At 40.9% G+C, this 22,496-nt stretch overlaps 1 protein-coding gene across 1 annotated transcript in view; it reads left to right on the top strand.

Moving 5' to 3' along the window:
• The window catches only part of COL4A1 (collagen type IV alpha 1 chain), a 133,938-nt gene that overhangs the window by 54,889 nt on the left and 56,553 nt on the right, over positions 1–22,496 (top strand). The window contains exon 2 of the mRNA XM_068170400.1: positions 5,110–5,160. Coding sequence (XP_068026501.1) covers positions 5,110–5,160 — 51 coding nt within the window. The remainder of the gene's footprint in view (positions 1–5,109; positions 5,161–22,496) is intronic.

Genomic DNA, 22,496 nt, shown 5'->3' with positions numbered 1-22,496 from the left:
AGGAATGTTTAAATAGTACAGTTTGGCTTTTCTGATTTTTATTCATTTGCTATGAGCTAAGGAAATAAAACCTGGACTCACAAAGAAGCTGCTTTTTCTTGATGGCTACTTCCATGAATTTCAAAGATGCCCATGTTCAGTTCAGTGAGGAGTTTTGAATCCAGTCTTTAGCTTGCATATGGGTACCTCTGTACCAGCCAGTGCTTGAGAGATCTACTGTCATCCTTCAGCAGTGCAGTTTCAGGCTCAGCTACTCAGTGCTTGTGGAGGCAGGATGAGAGCAAGTAGAAATGCTTTTATACTCCATTGCTTTGGACTGTCATTAAGAAAGGAAGATACTCTCTTTCTCATCTCCCATCTAATAAGGGTTTGCCATGTGAAACTACATCATTTCAGTGGGAGAGAGCGGGTCAGTTTTGTCTTTTAAATGCTCCACAGCACAGCAGGTTTCCTTGTCTAGGAGCAGAAAGCTCAGACCCTGTGAGGCAGAAGACAGTGTATGGTAGAACAACTCTTAAGTCTGGCTCAAACGCTTAATGCAAAGCTGTGTTTAGGAGAGTGACTTTGAGGTTTTGTGGTTTTTTGGTGGTTTTTTTTTTTTTTTTTTTTTTTAAATAATGGCAAAGAAGAATGATTTACTTACACTGAGCAATCAGTTTGTTTTGCCAACATTTTTGCAAACATGTCTTAAAAGCAGTCAGCCAGTATATCGATATGTAACTTAACCTTTCAAAAAAAGCATTTAAGCATGTACTTGTAGTTAGTACATGTGTTAATACTAATCTATACCTTGTTACTGTTGGCTAAACAGAACTAGGGCCTGTTATTTGGTGTTCTTTTAATAGGTGAGAGTTCTTGTTTCTTGCAAATCACAATTTTTATCCTTTCATTTAAAACCAAAATGGTTATAGAAACAATGAAGCTTTTCATCCTGGCATGTTTATTTAAGAATAAAAGAGGATTTTATACTGTCCAAGTGGAGCCATCTGTTTCCATAATCTAAAGTAAATCTAATGGTACAAAGACAAATAACTAAATTTTGCTAAGTTGCTAAGACTGTCTGGATTCTTTTGTTATCCTCTTCATTTTAGCTAAGGGTGCATCAGAAATTTAGCAACTTTTTTTTTTTTTTTTAAGTTACTAATAGACTGCAAAGTCAGTTAAGAAAAATGTTGAAGCTAACTGAAATACAGAAGTAACTTCCCCAAATGGTGCTTAAGTAGAAGAGAGCAGTTTGGCTAATTCAATACAGTTATATCTAAAGGGTAAAGACAAGAATAGTACTACAGCTAGGGAGCTATTTTGACAATCTGAAGAGAGAAGAAAGTATGAGTGGAATGTGAGATAAGTGTCCTGCAGTTGGTATCACCTCCCTATTCCTGTATTTGGTGGGATGTGAAACTGCAGACTTTATTGATCCAGCTTGTCAGCTACATGATTTGTACATACATGTGCTTAGGAAAAAGTGCCTGCTACAGAGCTAAGTCTTGGCCTTCCACTTTGAGGCTAGGTAAGTGTAGGGGTGGATTTTGTGGAGAGAGGAAATTCAGACTTATAACTCTCACTGTCAAACACCAATCCCATTGGCATAGCCATTCTTGTGTGTTTCAACTTGAAATGTATTGGAATTCAGCTCAAGCTGGGGGTTTTAACTAAAGCAATGCAGAATGGGAAATCTATGCTGTTTCATCAGAAAACATCATCAGTTTGTCATGTCTAAGCAGAAAATGTCATTTTGTAATGAATGAATCATGAGATAATTATGATTTTCTTTTTTAAACTTCTGAAGCATATCATCTGTGAATCAGAAACATACTGAACAGTCAGAGAATTTTGTTATCTGTGCTAGTCTCACTAGTCAACTGTTCACAGGATTTTCAGTCATTTGAAAGACATAGTATTTTGGGTAGAAGTGACAACATTCCCTGGAACGAAGATTTTAACACCAACAGAGTTAAGTAAACAGTGAGAATGTTACTAAATTTCTACTTTAAAGAAGTGCTTTATAGGGTAATAGTTGAACTTGATTGGTACCTGTGCCATTAGCCTAAGCTGGTAGGCAACTCAACAGCTGAAGCTCAGCAAGCAGAGTCTGAGCTGATGTTGTGGGAAAGAGAACTACATTTTTTTTCTTGAAAAATGCACTTCAGTTAGGGAGTGGAGCTTCCAAGAACTAAGTTGGCCTTTTTTTTTTTTTTTTTTTTTTTTTTTTTTTTTTTTTTTTGAGATCTCTGTAGCCTCCAGAAATGGTGCATGTCCAAATACGGCAGTCCTCTCCCTCCTAGACTGCTCATCTGGCTGGCTGCAATCGTTCCTGTGTGAGTTCCAAGCAGTAGTTCTGAAATGCCAGGAAAGTAGCTGGACATGGAAAACCAGGGCAAAATGCAGCAAAAGTCTGTAGTTATGATCTGACAGATGTCTTACAGCCTGAAATGCAGAGCACAGTTTCCTCCATCTGCTGCAGGAACTTTTAGCAGCATTCTCAACTCTTATCACAGGGCTTTAGCACTTGTAAGACTCAGACTGTGATTGATGGAAGTTAGAGGTCTGGGTTGGGACTTCCATTCATTAGCAGCACTTTTTAGAACTACATGTTAATATGATAGTAAATAAATCACTGTCCTTTAGTCAAATGCTCAGCATGTGTGTAGTACATTCATATGCATAATCCTGAAGGGATGTAATCTTTTTATAGTTTAATACTGATTTGCTAGTGTGATTCACTAAGCTTATCAGTTGCAGACAGTCTGGGAGAATGAAGCAGAACGGAAATGCTTGTCAAAAAATGAAGCAATTTGTATTGCTAAAATGAGCTTCTGCTTCTGGGCTGGCTGATACTTTGTGGGAGGAGTAAGATAAAATTAATGTCTTTAAATATATGAGGCACTGGCCTGTGGTGCAAGTGAGCTCTGGCCATTAGAAAAATTCTAGCCTACCATACAAACTAGATGAAGTATCATAGTGCACCTGGCCATATTCTTTGGATTAGTTCTGTAATTGGCTTCTAGACAAGGGGTAAAGAGTCTGCTTTTTCACCATTCCCTGCAGATGATGCTTCCTGACCAGCACCATTCCTTCATTGTTTTGGCACTTGGAGAACAGCAGTAATTGCTCCAAGCTCCATATGGTTCCGGGGGAAGGAATTGTTTCAAAGAGGATGTCTGGGAGATAGGAAAAAACTTTTCTCTTCATTTGTCAAATTCTCTGTAGCCAGGTGTGGTGGGAAATCATGAATTGGTTTTTTGTATCATGAGACTGATTAAAAATCATAAAAGTTTAGAATTATGGTATCAACTTATTTACCTTGTGATGATTATCTTTATTACTTCAGGGTGAAGTTTCCCACTTGGGACCTGTAAGTGTAAGTTTCTTAAGTCATTCCTAAATGACTACCAGAAATGCAGATGTCTGTGTTCACAGTTCAGAAGATACTCAGCTAAATTTGTAATGCTTTCCAATAAATTAAGAACTTTTGCTATGCTGTGTCAAATTCTGTCTATAACTTTTAGCCCTCTGTATCCACTTTTCTTCTCATTTTCCCCCTTGTTTCCATGAACAGCCTATAGTCCTTTCTGCTCGCTTTAGTCTCTCTTGCTTCATTCTCCAATGTCTCATTTCTATTGAGAGCAAACATCCAAAATAGGTGAGATGGATTCCAGACCAGAAGTTTGTTTCTTGCCATTGAGTAAAGGGAGACTAGTAATTAGTAGAGATGTTTGTACCTATAATGAGTTCAGTGAACCCAGACATGGATTCTTGTACTTGCTGTAACCATCTTTCTCTCTCTTAGTTTCTCATCTCATTAGTTAAATGTCCCTTTGGCTTCCTTAAGTTGCCCTTTGATCCATAAGCTGATTCCAGTCTGGCCCTCTCTTCTTCTCAGAGGACCAAGAGGAAGAACCTCATACTTCCTCCTAGTATGTGCAGAATGTTATCGCTTTCCTCAGAATCAGGAGTACATTTCAGTAGCCGAGGATAATGCTATCATTGCTGTCCAGCCTTCTGTCCACCTGCAAAGGTGATAGGCAGGGGTAGTAGAAGATGATGCTTCTGTAAAATAAAGGCAGAGTTTTGTAATGCAGATGGTCTTTTTGGGCATATCAGGCTGCTGCACTTGCCTGCAAATAGGATCTTATGCAGCTATGCTCCCTGGTGCTCTCTACCTTCTTACCTTCCACACCTTGTGTTATTCTAATCTGAGGTTTAAGAAACAGGAAAAAATAAGTATAATGGTGTCATTTTGGGGAGCACAAAAAGAGATCTGAAAAATGCAAATCTATTCTTCTGGTCAATGCTAAATTTAAGAACAAAAGCCAACTTAAAAATAAGTAACATACTTAATTGCTAAAATGGTGCATGCTAAATAACAGGTTGAAGAAAATATGTGCAGATTAACCAGAAAACAGATGTTTATAACTATTCAATGACGTCTTTTAATTACATTCCCAGATGCAATTAAAACAGACTTCTTCTGAATTGAAGGGATGTGTTGATAAAACTGATAACATTATACATGATGCTGGAGGACACAGTATGAGCTGCAAGCATGCGTCCTCCAGCTCTGATCTCATCAGGTCTGAAAAAGTAGGAGCAGTCATCCTGGGTCACATTTTGAAATGGGAGGCTCAATATTTTTCCAGGCATCAACCATGTACCATGAGTAGTAAAGTAAATTACTTAGGGGGTGACTGGATTGATTTAGATTTAAATATTATATTGGGCTTTGGAAGTGTGACTATGGAATCCTAGAGGAGAATCCACTTGCTTTACGTTGAGATGCTCATATTGCTAGATACAGAATATGTGCATATTCTATAAAATTGGGTTATTTTTAAAATGTTGGCCTAAAAGACAATGATTTAGAAGTCACGTAACAGTTTTCTAGGATTAAAAGCTATGGCAGGTTTTTTCAAGGCATCTTTTATTGGACTGTGACTGAGACTATATACATCATAAAAAGACACCAAAGTATTATGTTTGGCTTAGGTGAACATTCCCCACTCTGACCAGCCTTACAGTCAGGGTGGTACTGCTGACATCCCAGGCCCATTGCAGTATGTTCTGTCACTCAGTTCAGACTATTAATTCTCAATTCTCTTTCATTTTCAGGGTTGTTCTGGTTGTGGAAAATGTGACTGCAGTGGAGTAAAGGGGCAAAAGGTGAGTAAGTCAGCTCCCTCCACTTCATTATTTTGCTTATTTAAACCACACCTGGGAGGCAGGTAAGCCATTGGTTTCAATGAACATTTACATGCCTGAGGACATTGCCAAGGCCAGAATGTGTACCTTTCAGCAGGGTTTCCAGAAAGCAACCAGCTCAGTGTCTGCAGCAGCAGAGTGCAAGAGGTGTAGGAAAGAGCCAAATGTACTCTCTGTGAGGTGAAGCCCCTATCCTGGTGCTCACCTCTTTGCCCATTGAGTGGGATGCTACCCTGGCACTCCCGCCTTTGCTACACTTCACCTCCACTCTTTTTACTGAGTGTCAGGCTTGACATCCTGACCACCTCTGGAAGTGATGTGAGCAGTTCAGTTCAGAAATGCTCCCCTCAGCCCACTGTGCAGATTGCTCTCCAGGAAGGCTGTGATGCATCATGAGCAACATGCCCTGACTAGGGTTAGCCCTAGGAGGCAATGACCTGCAATAAGAAGAAGGAGGTTAATAACCATCTTAAATACAGGCAAATGTTGCAGGTCAAGAAGAGAAAAAAATAAATATCAGTATGTTGCACTTAAGCATTCCATGAATTCCCCCTGTAAATTACTTGCTTTTGTAAATATTGTAGACATCCAATCCCTCTCCTTATCTCTTCCAATTTGGCTGTAGAGATTTTAATCTACAGTGTGTTTGTTGTGCATGCACATATGCTTTATACTTATAAGTTTAAATGAGTGTAAATGAAAGGTTGTATCATCCTGTGATTGCACTGGGAACATTTTTTGAGGTAAATTGTTCAGGTCACCCAAAAGATTGCTTGAAAGAACAATGCAAATTGGTTATTTCTTTTGTGTTTTTGGGGGTTGGTTGTGTTTTTTTGTTGTTAAATAAATACACATCTGGTGTTCTACATTGTCTCACATGTGATAGCTACAGATTTACAGATGGAGGTTTTAAGAATGTTTGTTGCTTGCTTTTCCTCAGTGTTTTCCAGAACAAGGAATGTAAATTACTTAATTGGAGACCCAAGTAAAGATAACAGAGCATAGATTAATTTGCAAAGCAGATGAAAACTGTCAAGATTGAAAACATCTTTTAGATGTTTTTTTTTTTTAATGACCCATTAATATCTATTTAATGTCAGCTATAGATTAAAAACAAATAAAGCCAAGATTTGGGAATGGTTCAGAACTCTGAATTTATTCCTTGATACCTTGGTCTTATTTTTCAGTAACAAGTACAAATGAATCATTATAGAATGAGAAATATCATGTTACAACTCTCTTCTTGTAAGCCATTAGTTTTCAGTTCACAGAGCAGGCCAGCATCCTGCAACTAGATAATTTTTTAAAATGATAGTTTGGGGAAATGAATTGCATGAAAGCTTACACTTCATTTATTTCCAGCTGCAATCCTGACTCTCCTTGCTAGAATTCTTGCTGCCATTTTTCATAGTCATAGTCCAGTCTCAAAATGTTCTCTTTGAAGGAAACAGATGCTTGTCTGAGATGCTAAAAGCCAAAACATAATCAGATTGATTAGGTTATTTGAAAAATGGAGAAAGAAAAATATCTCTACATATCAACAGAAGTCATAGTAAATTCCATGTCTCATGCAAACATGTCTAGCAAGTCAGTGTACTCCACATTCTTCCTGATGGGTTCTGCTCACAAACACTTTTTTGCTTTAAATGTGCATAGTGAAATATTTGCATGCTTCTGGACTGCGTAGGAGCTAAACACACTTCCCCCTAACATCCACATCAGTAGTGGTACCTGTTACCTGCATGTGAACATTGGTTAATCAGAGAAGGATTTATTATAAAGACTGATCCAGAAGAGGGGCACCATACCCAGCTCTTTTAGTATCCCAGGAGATTGTATTAGAGAACATCTGCTCTCCACTTCTCATGTAGCTGCTTGTGTGGGAAGCACACACGCATTCTGCCCTGCACTATCCCCATAGCCAACATGTTGCCTACACTGGAAACTCTTGATCTGGTTTCCATGTTGTGCAGAAGTGCATAAATACTGAAGGGTCTTTTCCAATACACCCACACTTTTCAGCAGCATAATCACACCAGTTTACTGCTGTGGGAGCTTCGGCAGCTGAGGAAGTGGGTGCTGGGTTTACCCTTTAATGCCTTAATTCCTAACATCTGGAGATGAATTTCCTACCATAATGTGGGAATAAGTTCCAGACCCTATGATTTGGGGGTGGGGTTTAATTAAAATACATTTGGTCAAATAATCATATTAATGATCTCACCAGAAAGTGTGCTGGAAATAGTATTTGACTTAAAAGCTGTGAAATACCCGAGCAATATTACCCAACAGTATTTCAGACATGTAAGAGGGAGTTAAATTGCCGTATTTTTCTCTCTCATCTGAGAATCTTTTCATCAATGTGGCCATTTGGATGGTCATATTTAGAATACATTCAATATGTTCTCTCATTAAACTGTTTCCATGAAAACTGCATCTCTATGCCAGACTCCTCTAAGATGACTCATACTTCATCAAGAGCATGTAATTGATGAAGTCTAAGGGTTTTCATCCCTTTCAGAAAATTTCAGAAAGTGAATGTAATTGCAACAGATGGCTCTTATCCCATAATGCCTTTATTATTACACTGAACATCAGGCTGTTATTTTAAGCTATATAACGTCAAGTAACAAGTATTTGCCAAACAGAAGGTGCAGAAATTTTAGAAAAACATAATATTGCTAAATAATACAATACTAAATAACACCTTACTGTTTTCTAGTAGATAGATTAGCCTAAGACAGCTTGCTTTGTTTCCTCTTACACTTTTATTTGGCTTTCTTCTTAATAACTGGCTGTTCTTTCTATCCTTACTGAAGTGTGAGATCTGTTTAAACCGATTAGAGTTTTGAATGCGTGCCTACATTTTATTGGGTTACTCAGAAGTAGACAGAAGCTATGGTTTATCTTTTTTGGCTACCTACTTTTTGAGAACAATTTTAAGCAGCTGTGGAGATAAGTGTGTGTAGAAAAACCGCGTTAAGCATTTAATTACCACTTAAAACAAAGACCATATAGAGCTGAGTAAAATTCTCCATGTGCTGACTTTTTCCAAGAACGTTCATTCTCTCATTCATGGACATTTACATGCATTTTACTCCATATCAGAAACATGTATAAAAGGAGGTAACACGGGAAATTTGCTGTAACTAATATGGAATGATTAATCTTCTAATACTTATCAGTTAAAATGCACTCAAGTATAATTTCTCATTCTTTAATATAAACACCTTCTGATGATTACCCTGCCCCAGAATTACCTGTTAGAAGTTAAAATCACATGGGTATCAAATGTAATTTTATTGTTGCACGTGAAATATTGCACTTTAAAATAACACACCACAAACCAAAACAATCTCTACTAGGGAATTCTAAAAGAAAATAGAAAATAATAATAGAATTAACTCTTTTGTAACTGCTCCTTTTTGATCTTTTTTGTTTGTTGGTTTGAGATGTCAAAAAAACAACTTAGCAACCCATTTTATGATGGCTTGGTTTTGTTTGCCTAATCCTGGACTGTATCTATATTACTATAGATGCATAAAAATTACTCCTGTTTCTGTTGATGGATATATCTTCCCTGTGTGAATTGACTATGCTGCACAAGTACACAAACTGGCTTTCTTGTGCCGTGTTGAGTCTGGAGCCCAGGTGGCTCTGTTGCTGGCTTAGCCTAACAGTCACTAGGACATCTCTGTGGTCCCCCATCAACAGCAGCACTGATGAGTCTTTTCTGGCCTGTTCACTCATACAGTCTTAAAACTTGTTTTGCTGTCTGGAAGTGATTGTGCTTCTCTATTTTGTCAGTGTAATGAAAAGTTGACTCTTACAGTCAACTGTGTATATTTGTTTTGTCTTGTTGTTTGAGGTTTACCTGATTGGGAGAGCCTTCAGGGCTTTTCCTGTCATTTTAGGTATCAAAAGATAAAGCAAAAATATTTGGAATCTAGATTGAGTTAAAACAATATAAAATCCCTTGTTGGGGGCAGATAACTATGAAGTATTTCTGAGGTTCCTTTACAGTATGTCAGGGAACAGTAATCAGTTCCCAGTGGAGCAAATCAGTAACCAATAGGTTTGTGCTTTTGATATTCAACATGTATGAAGAGTGTCAAGACATTTTTTAATCAAGAATGTCCATTTTTACATTCTGCAGTGTCACTATTTCACATTAGTGTTTATATTTGGTTTTAATCAGTTCTTCTGTGATTTTGCTCAGTGTTTCAAGTGGGTGCTGTAGCAACTTACCTAATGTGCAGTACCTGTTCGTGCCTGAGCTGGAAAGACTATGAACAGACAACACTGAGGAAAGCACAGCTAGATTATACATCCCAGAGAGGTACATAAAGTTGATCACAGAGTTGATGGGCAAAGTGGGAACAAAGATTGTAGCTGGAGTCTGAAAAGGTCTAATAGATAACATCAAGTCATCTAATCATTCCTATAATAAAATAAGCAAAGATACTGATCAGCTGCAGATTTGATATTCTTCAGAGAGATAGTTTCAAAAATGAGACTGTTGTCACAATGTTTGTGTCAATTCTGCAGTGACAGTAGTTATTTTTTTATTGACCTCATTGAAAACATTTGGCCATGTGATGCTGGCATAAAAGTTGGGCCAAATTTCACAGAGATTATCAAAATCACTTCCAGCAGAAACAATAGCAAAACTTGGAACCATATATGCCTGAAAGGAGACAGAACAGCAAGAATCAGCATGAAAGTGGGATTTACAAAAAAGGAACCTGAAGTAGCAGCTAAAAAAGTGATAGTGGAGTCCTTTATCACACAAGTTCCTGAACAGCTGGATAACCTCTTCAGTTTAGCCAAGAAAGAAGCTTAATATCACAAACAAAGCAGGAACAGCTGAGAAAGCATTCTTTTCAAGATGCTAAAATGGATTTACATTTCCTTTCATGTAAATATAACACCTGAAAAATTGTTACAAAACAATAAGCAAACTGAATTATAGACAACATAGTGAAGTCAGCTTACATGATGAAAATCATTATTAGCTTTCAGTAACAGGTAAAGTGTTCTCCTATATCATCTTTAGCACAGAAAAAAAGCTAAATTAAGGTAAGGCCAAGGGAAAATCAATTTAGACTCTCATCTGGTTAATTATGTTTCTATCCCTTATAATATTTGAGTGCAATTAGAATGGCAAAACCTGCCCATAAATTTTGTAGTTCTTAAAGAAAACATGACAGTTTCCACCGAGTTCAGCTGGAATATTTTAAAATGTTTTGATATGCCAACAAAAATAATTCTCACCAAGTCTTGTGTCAAAGATCAGTGTGCACAGTTAAAGTAAATACTGAGCTGAGCAAGTGAGTGAACACAGACATTGACATCAAATGGGATGTCCTCTCACTCTTCTCATTTGACACCGCTACTGACTGTCAACTGATGCAACAAAAGTATTTAATGTCTAGTTAGCAGAATACCAAAAGCCTTGGGAGGGTTTGATGACCCTTAGTTATGTTAGAACAGTTTGCTGGACTGCTGAGCAAAGACTGAAAGACTCTGCAGAACTGCAAAACAAGTGGTAATGTAGGGGAGGAACTCCAAAATAGGGGGGTGGCTTAAAGTGCCCTCTGATTGGAGTTAGATGGGAAAAAGGGAAGAGTACCCGAGCTGGTGTAGTGGAGCAGTGAACAGAGAAGCCAGTGCAGCTGCCAGACTTATCACCTTTAAAGCAATTTGTGAGCTAAGGATGTGGTTGCAAATCCTCAATTCAAACTTACTTTCTGTCCAAAATTGTGGTGAAGCTGGAAGCTGGAAATCCAGTAAGGACACAGGCAATCTCATGAAACTCCTCCAAAAGAATCTCATTAGAAAGTTCCAGTTATTAAACGCCAAGAATTTATACTGAAGGCAGGGCATGGGAAAAAAGGGAAAAGATAGTGCTTGGAAAAGGGAAGCTCTCCAGATGCAGGAGACGTGCAAACTTTTGACAGCAAAGCTGCCTTCGCACCCTGCCTGTCACAGGGCACAGCCAGCAGTCCCCCAGGGGGAAGCAAGCGGTGTCCCCGCCTTGTGGGAGTCACAGGCTACGGCTGTGTCACTTCCCGCGCTCTCCTCTGGGTGGCACTCCGGCATCACCGATGCCATCAGAGCTGGCAAGGTCTGCAAACGCGCGTCTGTGCTGTGTGGGGTGGGTTTTGTTTGTTTCGTAAGAAAAAAACAACCAAAACCCCCAGCAAGCCTTAAAGACACCTACTAAGCTGTATACCACCTGCTTCTGGTTGGCTTTCACTGACAGGTAACTTGATGTCTTAGTGTGAAAATAAAGAAAATAGTTGCCTTCATTATTACTAACAATCTTTGTTAACCTAGTTGATTTAGGCTGAAAACTCGGGGGGTACTACCAAAAAAAAATAAATCTATTGTGGTGTCTGGTCTCTAGCAGATCTGTGTAATCAAGAGATTCTATACATTCAACTGAAGAAACACTGGTTTATACTTTTGAGGCACAACATTATCTGCCTTGTGATATCTTCATGATAAAAACCAGAAGCCAGAGCATTCCTATAGCTTTTGTGGAAAGATATTTTATATCTGTGCAGCTTTCAAAATGTTTCAAACTGTAGAAAAGCCGTTTCAAACCTAACTTAAAAAGCAGCTAGACTAGCACTCCCTATAACAGCACTGTCTGTCATGTACTCTTTAGTAGATGAGCTACTTCATTATGAGAACTTTATTGCAGTCTGTACTGTTTAGGACCAGCTGCCCATGTTTTTACTATTTATGGAAGAGATCATTCTGTAAATATGTCCACGACAAACCTTTGGCAAGAGAAGAAAACTTGCATGTAACGTCACATTTTGTTCCAGGTCTAGGATCTGAACAAAAATAAATTACAAAAACCTGTTCAAGACCTTTTTTTTAACTGTTTTCTGCTGTTTCATCTTTAAATGTGAGCTTTGAACAATGCCAAATGCAAACAAATGCTAAATAATTTTCACTAATGAAGAAGGAAGGGTGTGGAGCATTTTTTACCCCTTATATTCTTGGACCTTCAACACTGGAAGTGATTTAACACAATGTGCAATAAAACAAAGGAAGAGTTACTCAGACCTAATGAGTTCAACAGATGATTAGAAGGGATGGGAAATATAGTACCCTTCTGATTCAACCTGTCTCCAGGTAATAGAATTTCCTTCCTTTTTTTTAAATTTTCTTTTTCCCCTAGTAGCATAAATGCAGCTGTCCTCTTCCCTCATGGTTCTCTGAGGTGACAGTAACTGATGGGAAGGGGCTCCTTGACCCATGTCTGATGTGGGGGGGGAAAAAAAAAGGAAAAAAGAAAGGTTGGATATGGACTATGCACACCTTTGGTAAAAGGTTTGTGTGACTTGCTCTGACATCATGAGTTCTGTGGATTATTATTTCTATTATTTTTTAAATGAAGAAAGTTTTAAACACAATGAACTGCATACCTTGGTGCTACACTTTGTGCAGGCAGACTCCCACAGCTGGAAAATATATTTCACTTGTCTATTTGCTATGGGTCTCTGTTAGTCTTATTTTCAACTTCGTGTCCTTCAAAAACCATGCCCTCAAACATGATGTGAGGTAGACTACTCCTGGTTTACAAAATATTCAAACCAGGGGTGTTGCATGTTACTTTTTTGGGAATGACTAACAGGTGCCCCAGTAAATTTCAGTGACTTTTCCTTTTTTTTTTTTTTTTGTTTTTTCCCCTAATGGAAGTAAACCAAGCAAATCTTCTAAATAATAGTTTGCTGTAAGTACATGTATGTTCCTCCACAGCATCCTCCCTTCTTGTGAATCTGTGCCATTTACCTACCCTGGAGTAAAATATCACACAAAAAAGCTCATTGATCAAAAACACAGAAATGGAAAGAAATGTTGAGAGATTAATTTAAGAGTATATCTAGCTCAGGATACTCTGAATACAATGGAATTTGGGCATCTGGATTGAAAAAAACAGTACAGCAGTTGGAAGGTGGAAATAGCTACAATATGAGCAAGAAAAGGAATGAAGGGTAGGTAAATTAGAGAGGAGCCATTACTTATAGCTGCTTAGTAAAAATGTATGATGCTGATAGGCAAGCAACTGCTTGACACTAATTAAATGGAGGTGGTGTCTGTAGCCATGACTGAATTTTGAATATTTTACTACAGTCAGCTTATTTTACTTCCTATTCATCTTTTAAATCAAATTCAGACACCCTGAATATCCACCCACTTGCATACCAATTAAGCAGATATAGACTGATATGTAGAGAAAAAGATAGTCAAAGATTGTTATTTCTATTTTTATACTCCTGGGAAGCACTTAGCGGCTTCCTGAGGAATGCTCTGTGCAGCCATGAGGCGACACTGAAATATGCTTTCAGTCTAAGCATTCTTTCATGTTTAGGAAACAGAGGCATGGGCTTAGTCCCTGAACCATAAACTTGAATAGCTGTTTCATTGAATGCTTATACTGATAGATTCACTATTGGAGATTTTGGGTTAAACTGCAGAGATTCCCTACTGTTGTAAATTGATGAGGCTCAGGAATGGATACCTTCATAGTAGGAAGAGTAATTCTTTCAGGGAATTTAAAAACAAAGCTGAGTGAGATGCCATTTTTGGGGGACCACAGTACCCCTGCCTCCATGTATGTGAACCAGTATGACGCTGGCTTTTGTACTGTAATTGGGTACTTCTCAGTGTTCCCACCTCAAAGTGCAGCCTGAGAGCTGGTTTCACTGAAAAACTGAAGGAGTCTCACAGGTTAGAGTCACCAGTGAGGGAGCAAATGGAGAAGGAGCTGACAGAATCACAGAATCGGAATCTCTGAAACACAGAAACATTCAGGTTGGAAGAGACCCTCAGGATCACCAAGTCCAACCCCTAACCCTACTCTACAAAGTTCACCCCTAAACCATATCCCCAAGCACCACATCCAAACAACCTTTAAACACGCCCAGGGCTGGTGACTCAACTACTTCCCTGCGCAGCACATTCCAATGCCTGACCACTCTTTCTGTGAAAAATCGTTTCCTAATGTCCAGTCTAAACCTACCCAGTCGTAGCGTGAGGCCATGCCCTGTTGTTCTATCATTAATTACCTGGGAGAAGAGATCAGCACCAGCCTCTAAATGTCCTTTCAGGCAGTTGTAGAGAGCAATAAGGTCTCCCCTCAGCCTCCTCTTTTCCAAACTAAACAGCCCCACCTCATAGTATCATGGTATCATTCAGGGTTGGAAGGGACCACAAGGATCATCTAGTTCCAACCCCCCTGCCATGGGCAGGGACACCCCACACTAGATCAGGCTGGACAGAGCCTCATCCAGCCTGCTCTTAAACACCTCCAGGGACGGGGCCTTGACCACCTCCCTGGACAACCCATTCCAGTGCTTCACCACTCTCATGGTGAAGAACCTCCTCCTCACATCTAGCCTGAATCTCCCCACCTCCAGCTTCATTCCATTCCCCCTAGTCCTATCACTACCTGAGATCCTGAGAAGTCCTTCCCCAGCCTTCCTGTAGGCCCCCTTCAGATACTGGAAGGCCACAATTAGGTCACCTCAGAGCCTTCTCTTCTGCAGACTGTACAGCCCCAACTCCTTCAGTCTGTCCTCATAGGAGAGGTGCTCCAGCCCTCTGATCATCCTCGTGGCGCTTCTCTGGACACCTTCCAGCACCTCCACATCCCTCTTGTAATAGGGGCTCCAGAACTGGACACAGTACTCCAGGTGGGGTCTCACCAGGGCTGAGTAGAGGGGGAGGATCACCTCCCTTGACCTGCTAGCCACACTTCTGATGCAGCCCAGGATCTGATTGGCTTTGCGGGCTGCAAGTGCACATTGAGAGCTCATGTTGAGCTTTTTGTCCACCAGCACCCCCAAGTCTCTCTCCTCAGGGCTACTTTCCAGCCAGTCACTGCCCAGCCTGTATTTGTGCCTGGGATTGCCTTGACCCAGATGCAGGACCCTGCACTTGCTCTTATTGAACTTCATGAGGTTGGCTTGTGCCCACCTCTCCAGCCTGTCAAGGTCCTTCTGGATGGCTTCCCTTCCCTCCAGCGTGTCTGCTGCACCACACAGCTTGGTGTCATCAGCAAACTTGCTGAGGGTGCACTCAATGCCACTGTCCATGTCACCCACAAAGATGTTGAACAAGACAGGTCCCAGGACTGATCCCTGAGGGACTCCGCTTGTCCCTGTCCTCCACTGGGACATGGAGCCATTGACAGCCACTCTTTGGGTGCGGCCATCAAGCCAGTTCCTTATCCATCTAGTGGTCCACCCATCAAACCCATGTTTCACCAGTTTGGAGACCGGGATGTGGTGCGGGACAGTGTCGAAGGCTTTGCTCAGGTCCAGGTAAACGACATCAGTTACTTGCCCCTCATCTATTAATGTTGTCACCTGCTCATAGAAGGCCACCAGGTTGGTCAGGCAGGATTTGCCCTTGGCAAAGCCATGCTGACTGTTGCCAATCACCTCTTCACTGTTCTTCTGCGCCAGTAGTGACTCCAGGAGGATCTGCTCCATGATCTTTCCAGGCACAGAGGTGAGACTGACTGGCCTGGAGTTCCCTGGTTCCTCCTTCTTACCCTTTTTGAAGATGGGGGCAATGTTTCCCCTTTTCCAGTCTGTGGGGACTTCACCAGACTGCCATGACTTTTGAAATATAATAGAGAGGGGTTTAGCAACCTCATCTGCCAGTTCTCTCAGCACCCGTGGGTGTAACCCGTCGGGTCCCATGGACTTGAACACTTTCAGGTTCTTCAGGTGATCACAAACCTGATCTTCACTTACAATGGGCAGTTCTTCCTCCCCATCCCTGGCATTGTCTTCCATAACATCAGGAGTGTGGCTAGAGGCCCTTGCAGTAAAGACTGAGGTAAAGAAGTTATTAAGTACCTCAGCCTTTTCCTCATCACTTGTGACCATGTCACCATTTTCCTTTCTGAGGGGGCCCACACCTTCCCTAGTCTTCTTCTTCCCATTAATATACCTGTAGAAGTTCTTAGTGTTCCCTTTAATCTCCCTGGCTAGATTCAATTCAAACTCTGCTTTGGTTTTCCTAATCAGGACTCTTGCTGCTCAGGCAGCTTCCTTATATACCCCCTCCTTCAGTTGCTCTTCATAAAATATAGTCTCCAACTAGCACTGTGGCAGAGAGGGAATGGCTAGAGAGTGGTGCTCCCCAGCAGCTGTTGAGGTATCTCTTTGTTGACAAGATTGCCCTTATATAACATAGAGTGGGCCCTGGTAATACATACAGTTGTGCTGGGGACTCATCCAGCCTACAGCTATTCTGACTGCAGAGCTGTGTAGGTGATGTAAGACTGTAGTGGCTGTTATTTCTGTTAGTCAGGCCAGAAATGCTGGGCTCACGTTTCCACATGAGTGAGCTTTCTCAGATGCTTCTTGGTAGTGCAAGAATCCAGATTTTGCTGACTCTCTCCACTCCCTTCATTCTGCTCCTCCTCTTCCATTCTGCATACTGTCAAGGGCTTAGCCCCCAAACTTCTGAGCAGCCCAAGATCTTTACAGAGCTCCTAGACAGATTCTGTGCATGTCTTCACAGTTATGTTTGTGTAATTAATTACCCATTACTTGTGTGGGTCCAGAATTGTGTAGCTATAGCACAGACAGAGGAATGTGCAGTGGGAATTCTGTAATATTAAACATCCTTAGTGCATTTGAGGACACATGCCCTGTGAGTGTATAGCAATAATTCTCTTTGACTGATACCCATTTCACACTTTCAAAAAAATACTGAAAATGGTAAGTGCAGCTGAGGACAAACAGATGATGTTTATTGTACATGTTTATTTTAATCTTGAAAGATATTCAGAACCAGTGCTCCCTCTGGTGGTTATAAATAATTGGATATTCACTACCTCCGTTTATTCTGTAGTGTAACACTGAGCCAATTACAATTCTGTAACACACGTATTTAAAAGTGTGTGGAAAGAAATGCAGCGACTTGAGAGTGCTCTGTAGTATTTCTCACTGTGCAGCCAAATTACTGGTCTAACAGCTCAAAGCCACTTGACATGAACAAACATTGGGGCAGCTCACCAGAGGCAGAGGGATGGAGTGCTAGCAAGGGCTCCCCAGTTGTTGCCCTGAGGCAAGACAAGGACAAAGCACTGGGGCACCCCAAGGGCATCAAGGGGGATTCACCTAAGAGGGTGGCACAGCCAGCCCAGCTGAAGTGCCTCTATGCATATGCACGCAGCTTGGGCAACAAACAGGATGAATTAAGGGCCACTGCGCTGCTAGGATGCTACAACATAGTAGCTATTACCCAAACTTGGTGGGATGATTCCCATGACTGGAACATAGGAATAGATGGGTACAAGTTCTTTAGGAAGGACAGGCAGCATAGGAGGGGAGGACGTGTTGCTCTCTGTATCACTGGCAAGCTGGAATCAGTGGAGATCAACCTGGGGAAGGATGATGAGCTGGTTGAGAGCATATGGGTGAAGATTAAGGGGAAGTCAGGGGAACGTGATGTTACTGTAAGGATCTGCTACAGGCCACCTGACCAGCAGAGACAAGTGGAGGAGGCACTCCACAGCCAAACAGAAATGGCTTCATGTTCACAGGCCCTGGTCCTCATGGGGGACTTCAGGCACCCTGACAACAGCTGGAGGGACAACACAGCTAGGTACCGGCATTTCAGGATGTTCCTGGCATGCATAGATGACAACCTCCTCCTCCAAATGATAGAGGAACCAATGAGAAAAGGTGCTATGCTGGACCTTGTTCTCACCAATAGGAAAGGGCTGGTCACCAGAGTGAGGCTCAGGGATAACCTTGGCTGCAGCGACCATGAAGCAATAGAATTTAAGATCCTCAGGCCATCTAGGATGGCGTATCCCAAGCTTGCAACCCTGGATTTTAAGCATGCAGACTTTGATCATGTCAGGGATCTGCTGGCCAGTACCTTAAGGGGACCTACAAGAAAGCTGGTGAGGGACTTTTTAGGGTGTCAGGTAGTGATAGGACTAGGGGGATTGGAATAAAAATAGAAATGGGTAGATTCAGATTGGATGTTAGGAAGAAATTCTTCACCATGAGGGTGGTGAGACACTGGAACATGTTGCCCAGGGAAGTGGTAGAAGCCTCATCCCTGGAGGTTTTTAAGGCCAGGCTGGATGTGGATCTGAGTAACCTGATCTAGTGTGAGGTGTCCTGCCCATGGCAGGGGGGTTGGAACTAGATAATCCTTCAGGTCCCTTCCAACCCTAACGATTCTATGAATGCTCAAAGTTATATCAGCTGAAGGAATAAAAGCGGACCCTGTATTCATCTTTAAGATGGCTTGGGATAGTCTGAGTAGAAACTCTCCAGAGCATTGCAAGGCTGTTGAGCATTGCTGTAGATTTTAGAAGGTCATAATGGAGCATCAAGGTGTGATGAATGCTTTGGATGATGTATTTTCTTATTAACAGTTGCACCTATGCCTCAGATGAATCTCTTTCAAAAGCAATGTTTGAGATTTTTTCTAAAATACAAAAGAATGCTGAACTGCCAGGCCCTATTTCTCTCATTTTGGAAACTATATCCTTAATTTTTATCTTGAAAGGAGTCGGATGGCTTTGCAACGCATGCCCTTGGTGGCATTTCAGTTCAATGAACACTAGTTTTTGGGGAGAGGGAAGCGTGTGTGTTTCTGAAAGATAAAGTCTGAGCTTATAATGACATTGGAGTCAACAGCAACACTGCTCTGAAGATGACTCCTCCAGCAAGGTCAAATGTTTGTTGGCTTCCAGATTAGCTCCTCCAGCAGTGAAGGCACAGTTGAGGAGGAGCTCCAGAGGATGAACTCTAGCAAACTCCAGTGTGCTGGTGTGAGAACCTGTCTTTCTGCCCTTCATCCTGCATTACTGTGTCCTCCATGCATTGGTTTTGGAAGCCACCTGCTGAGCTCACTGAGAGTTGGAGTAAGGTCACGTACTTAAGAGAAGTGAGTAAATTTAGTGAGCTGAACTGGTGTGGTAAAGACTGAGGAAATCATACCAGCTAGTATAAAGAGGAGTGTGGTGGTACCATCTCTTTAAAAGGAGAAGAGCCACCTTTGCTGAGTAGATCACCTTGGCTGCTTTTTGACATCTTTCCCTAAGACTGAGTTTTATACCTTTTTGCCTGAAGGTCAGGTACATGTCTGTTCTGTCACCTCAGCTGTGGGGTGATTGCTTACAGACGCAAATGAAGCATCTTTCAAATGGCTTCTGGAAGATCTGCACATTGTTATTCACCATGTGCCTGAGTCTCTGGAGAGTCTGAAGACATTATATTCGGTACAGGCCCAGACACCCTGTGAGCCCACACTTCTGGAAACAGATGATTTATTTCCATGTTACCAGTCTCTCAAGTCTAAAATATTCCAGTCCAGCAGTCCCTAGAGAAAATAACAGGGGAAATAATTTATAATGTAGTGGCAGTTATTTCCTCTGCTGAGTCACTTTATTTATTACAGCTGTATCTTCTAAAACTACTTACTTCAAGTGATTCTCTCACACAACAATCTGCATTGTTCCATATGTCAAACAGCATTTTGTGGCTAATTCAGAAGGACAGATGCCAGAAAAGATGTCAGCCTGTTAAGATGTCTTAACGGCTTCACCTCTGTTTAGAAGTCCATTCTATTACTTTTAATTTGAACTAATGCAAAGGCATTTGGAAGCATTTCACAAAAACTGGGCTAACACAGACATCTTGGTTATTAAATGAACGCAACAGTGACTGAGCCCTTGCTGTCTTTTTACAAAGCACCTCCGCATTTTCAGCAGCTGAGTGGCAGAATATTCATTTTTGTGAGCTGAGTAATGAATTCTCCTTTGTGTTTTCTCACAGTGTACATGGAATCAGCAGAGGTACAGATGACTTGGTTACATCTGTTTTAATTTTTGAGTCTCATGAATTGATTTGTAAGAAGCAGAAGCTCTTTCAATATTACTTGCCAAGATTTTGCAGCTGTGAATATTGGAACTTGAACAATACATATCCCTTGCAGGCAGAGTCTCGTGCTCTTCATGCATCACAGCTAGAAATCTTAGTGCTGAATGAAAAATAAGTGGGGCATCAGTGGTGATCTGATGCTTACCAATTTATGTATTGTAGATGCTTAATGAGTTTCACCGTAAGTCTAGTGCAAACACTAGCTGTTGGGGTCTTTGGCTGCAACACTGAGTGAAGAAAGAAACCGGGTAAGCAAGCAGGGAAAAGATGCTGTTCAAGTATTTCCTTGAAATGCAAAGCATCTTAAGGACATGCTCATGTCTGTACTGCACAGCATAGTGAGCAATAGCTTCATCTGAGCTTGAAGTTCCAAATAAGTAGCTGTGAGTAGGAAAGCAGTATTACAAATGTTGCTAACCCAATGATCCCTGTGATCTAATACACCCAATGGTATACTGTGCATTAGGACATGTAGAGATCTGCATTCACAGGACTTTACGGGTTCTAAACAGTAGAGTTTCTGTACTCTTTTATTCATTGTAGATACTTTGAGGATGATGTATTTTTACTGTAATTTGGTATAGTTTTATTGATTCCAGAAAAATATCTCATGGTGGAAGCTGGTACTAACTGAAGTAAGACCTTTGTTCATTATGGTGCTTTGTTCCTTATAGGTTTTGGCACTGGTACCAGGACTTAAGAAAGGGACTGGAACCCAGGAGACCATCCTAGGTCTATTATTTGATCTTGGTGGAATAGGTTGTCGTAACTTCTCTGAGTTTCTGTTGCTGTGGATGGCATAGAGGATTAAGGTCTCATTAACAACGTAGCCTGAGACTGCACAAGTTTGAGCTATTACCCAATACTTACTTTGGACAACTTACCCCAAACTTTGCAGTACAATCAAATGGGAAGGCAGAGTAGAGGTTAAGCAGCGTGTAAGTCCATGCTCCCTTGTAAGAGTAAGTATATAAGGTGGCAGGCTGCATGCAGAGAAGAATCTAGCAGCTGTTACAAATACAGTCACCATTGCTACCTTACTTCGCTCTGGCAAATCACAGGCAAAAAGATGATCTCAGTTCCAGTATAAAAAACCATGAGTCTGTAATATTTAGGACATTACAGCCCTCCATGTGTTCTGGAGTTACACTCCCCAGTAGCTTGTCTGGATGTTCAGAAGTTCTGGACAAATAGCCATTTATTTGTCTTGTTGGTTTAACAGTTCATGTCAGTAACATAAAAGGTTTCTAGGGAAGCTTGGAGGTATCTTAGCTAAAAATGACTCATGCTGGTCTCAGCTCTGCTCCTACAGCTATGTTTTACCCCTCAGGGCAGTCTGGGAGGCTGAAGGGAGCCTTGAGAGAATTAACTGTAGTTATCTTGAAAGCCCATGTTCGTTCTTTATTTCAAGCCTTGAGTTAACTTCTTTGGCAAGCTGAAGAGGTCATTACCTTAGTGAGTGATTTACAGGCACTTTAAGGCCCTTTGGCAGTATGAAAAAAATCTTAAGGGAGCCTTGGGTCTGTAGACCTAATTTTTATCTTTCCTTAAAAATGGAGGAAAGACTATTTCCATGTGTTGCAAGGTGCAGTGGTTCAAAGTGTGTTGAAATCCTCAGATGGATAAAACTCCTGAGCGCAGAAAGCATTAGCAGTGTTACACATGACTCATATTTCTTCATGAGTGTCAAAATAAACTCGTTCTCATCTGCACACATTGTGCTTTTCTTCAGCAATGGAAAAATCCTGTTCCATGTACTTAAGTGTCTCTTCTCTTAGTCTCTCTCCCAGCAGGTCATAAGAGCAAGCACACAAGTCACAATGTGAGTTTCTGGTCTAAAGTGACACATCAGATTTTGCAGAAATATACTTGTCCCTGCAGTGCCAATTAGCCAGCCAAAGTATGGCTTTATGAATCTCAGTAACTGGTTTTGACATTTAATATTGTAACATTTCAGGTAGCCTCCAGATTTTTAATTACTTCAACTTTTGTTCAGAAACCTGGATCCTGATGCATTCTTCCTTAGAATATTTTTTCAAAATAATCCTTGTTAATTTAGACCTTGGACTTTGTACTTCTTACAGGTGACCTAGAATTAAGTTTCTTCAGCTGATCTCCTGTTTATTTTGTTTTGCTGTGTTTTGTGAGCAAGCACACTGCCACAGATTTGGGTTATTAGCAAACTCCATTCACAAGCCACAAGAAGGAATACTGGGGAGTAAATAGCAGAGATCATGCCATTTCGGCACTTCATTTTTTGCCTCAGAAAGAACCTTTCTATTGAAAAACTTACTTTGGGGGAATGATGGAGAGAAGCAGCAGCAGGAGAATTTGCCCTGGCAGGAAATTAATTTT

Source organism: Melanerpes formicivorus, unplaced genomic scaffold, assembly GCF_026170545.1.
Source record: "Melanerpes formicivorus ecotype bairdi unplaced genomic scaffold, bMelFor1.0.p_v2 SCAF_1, whole genome shotgun sequence".
NCBI lineage: Eukaryota > Metazoa > Chordata > Aves > Piciformes > Picidae > Melanerpes > Melanerpes formicivorus.
Note: the sequence above shows the minus strand (reverse complement) of the source record. Positions and strands in the feature narration are given on the sequence as shown.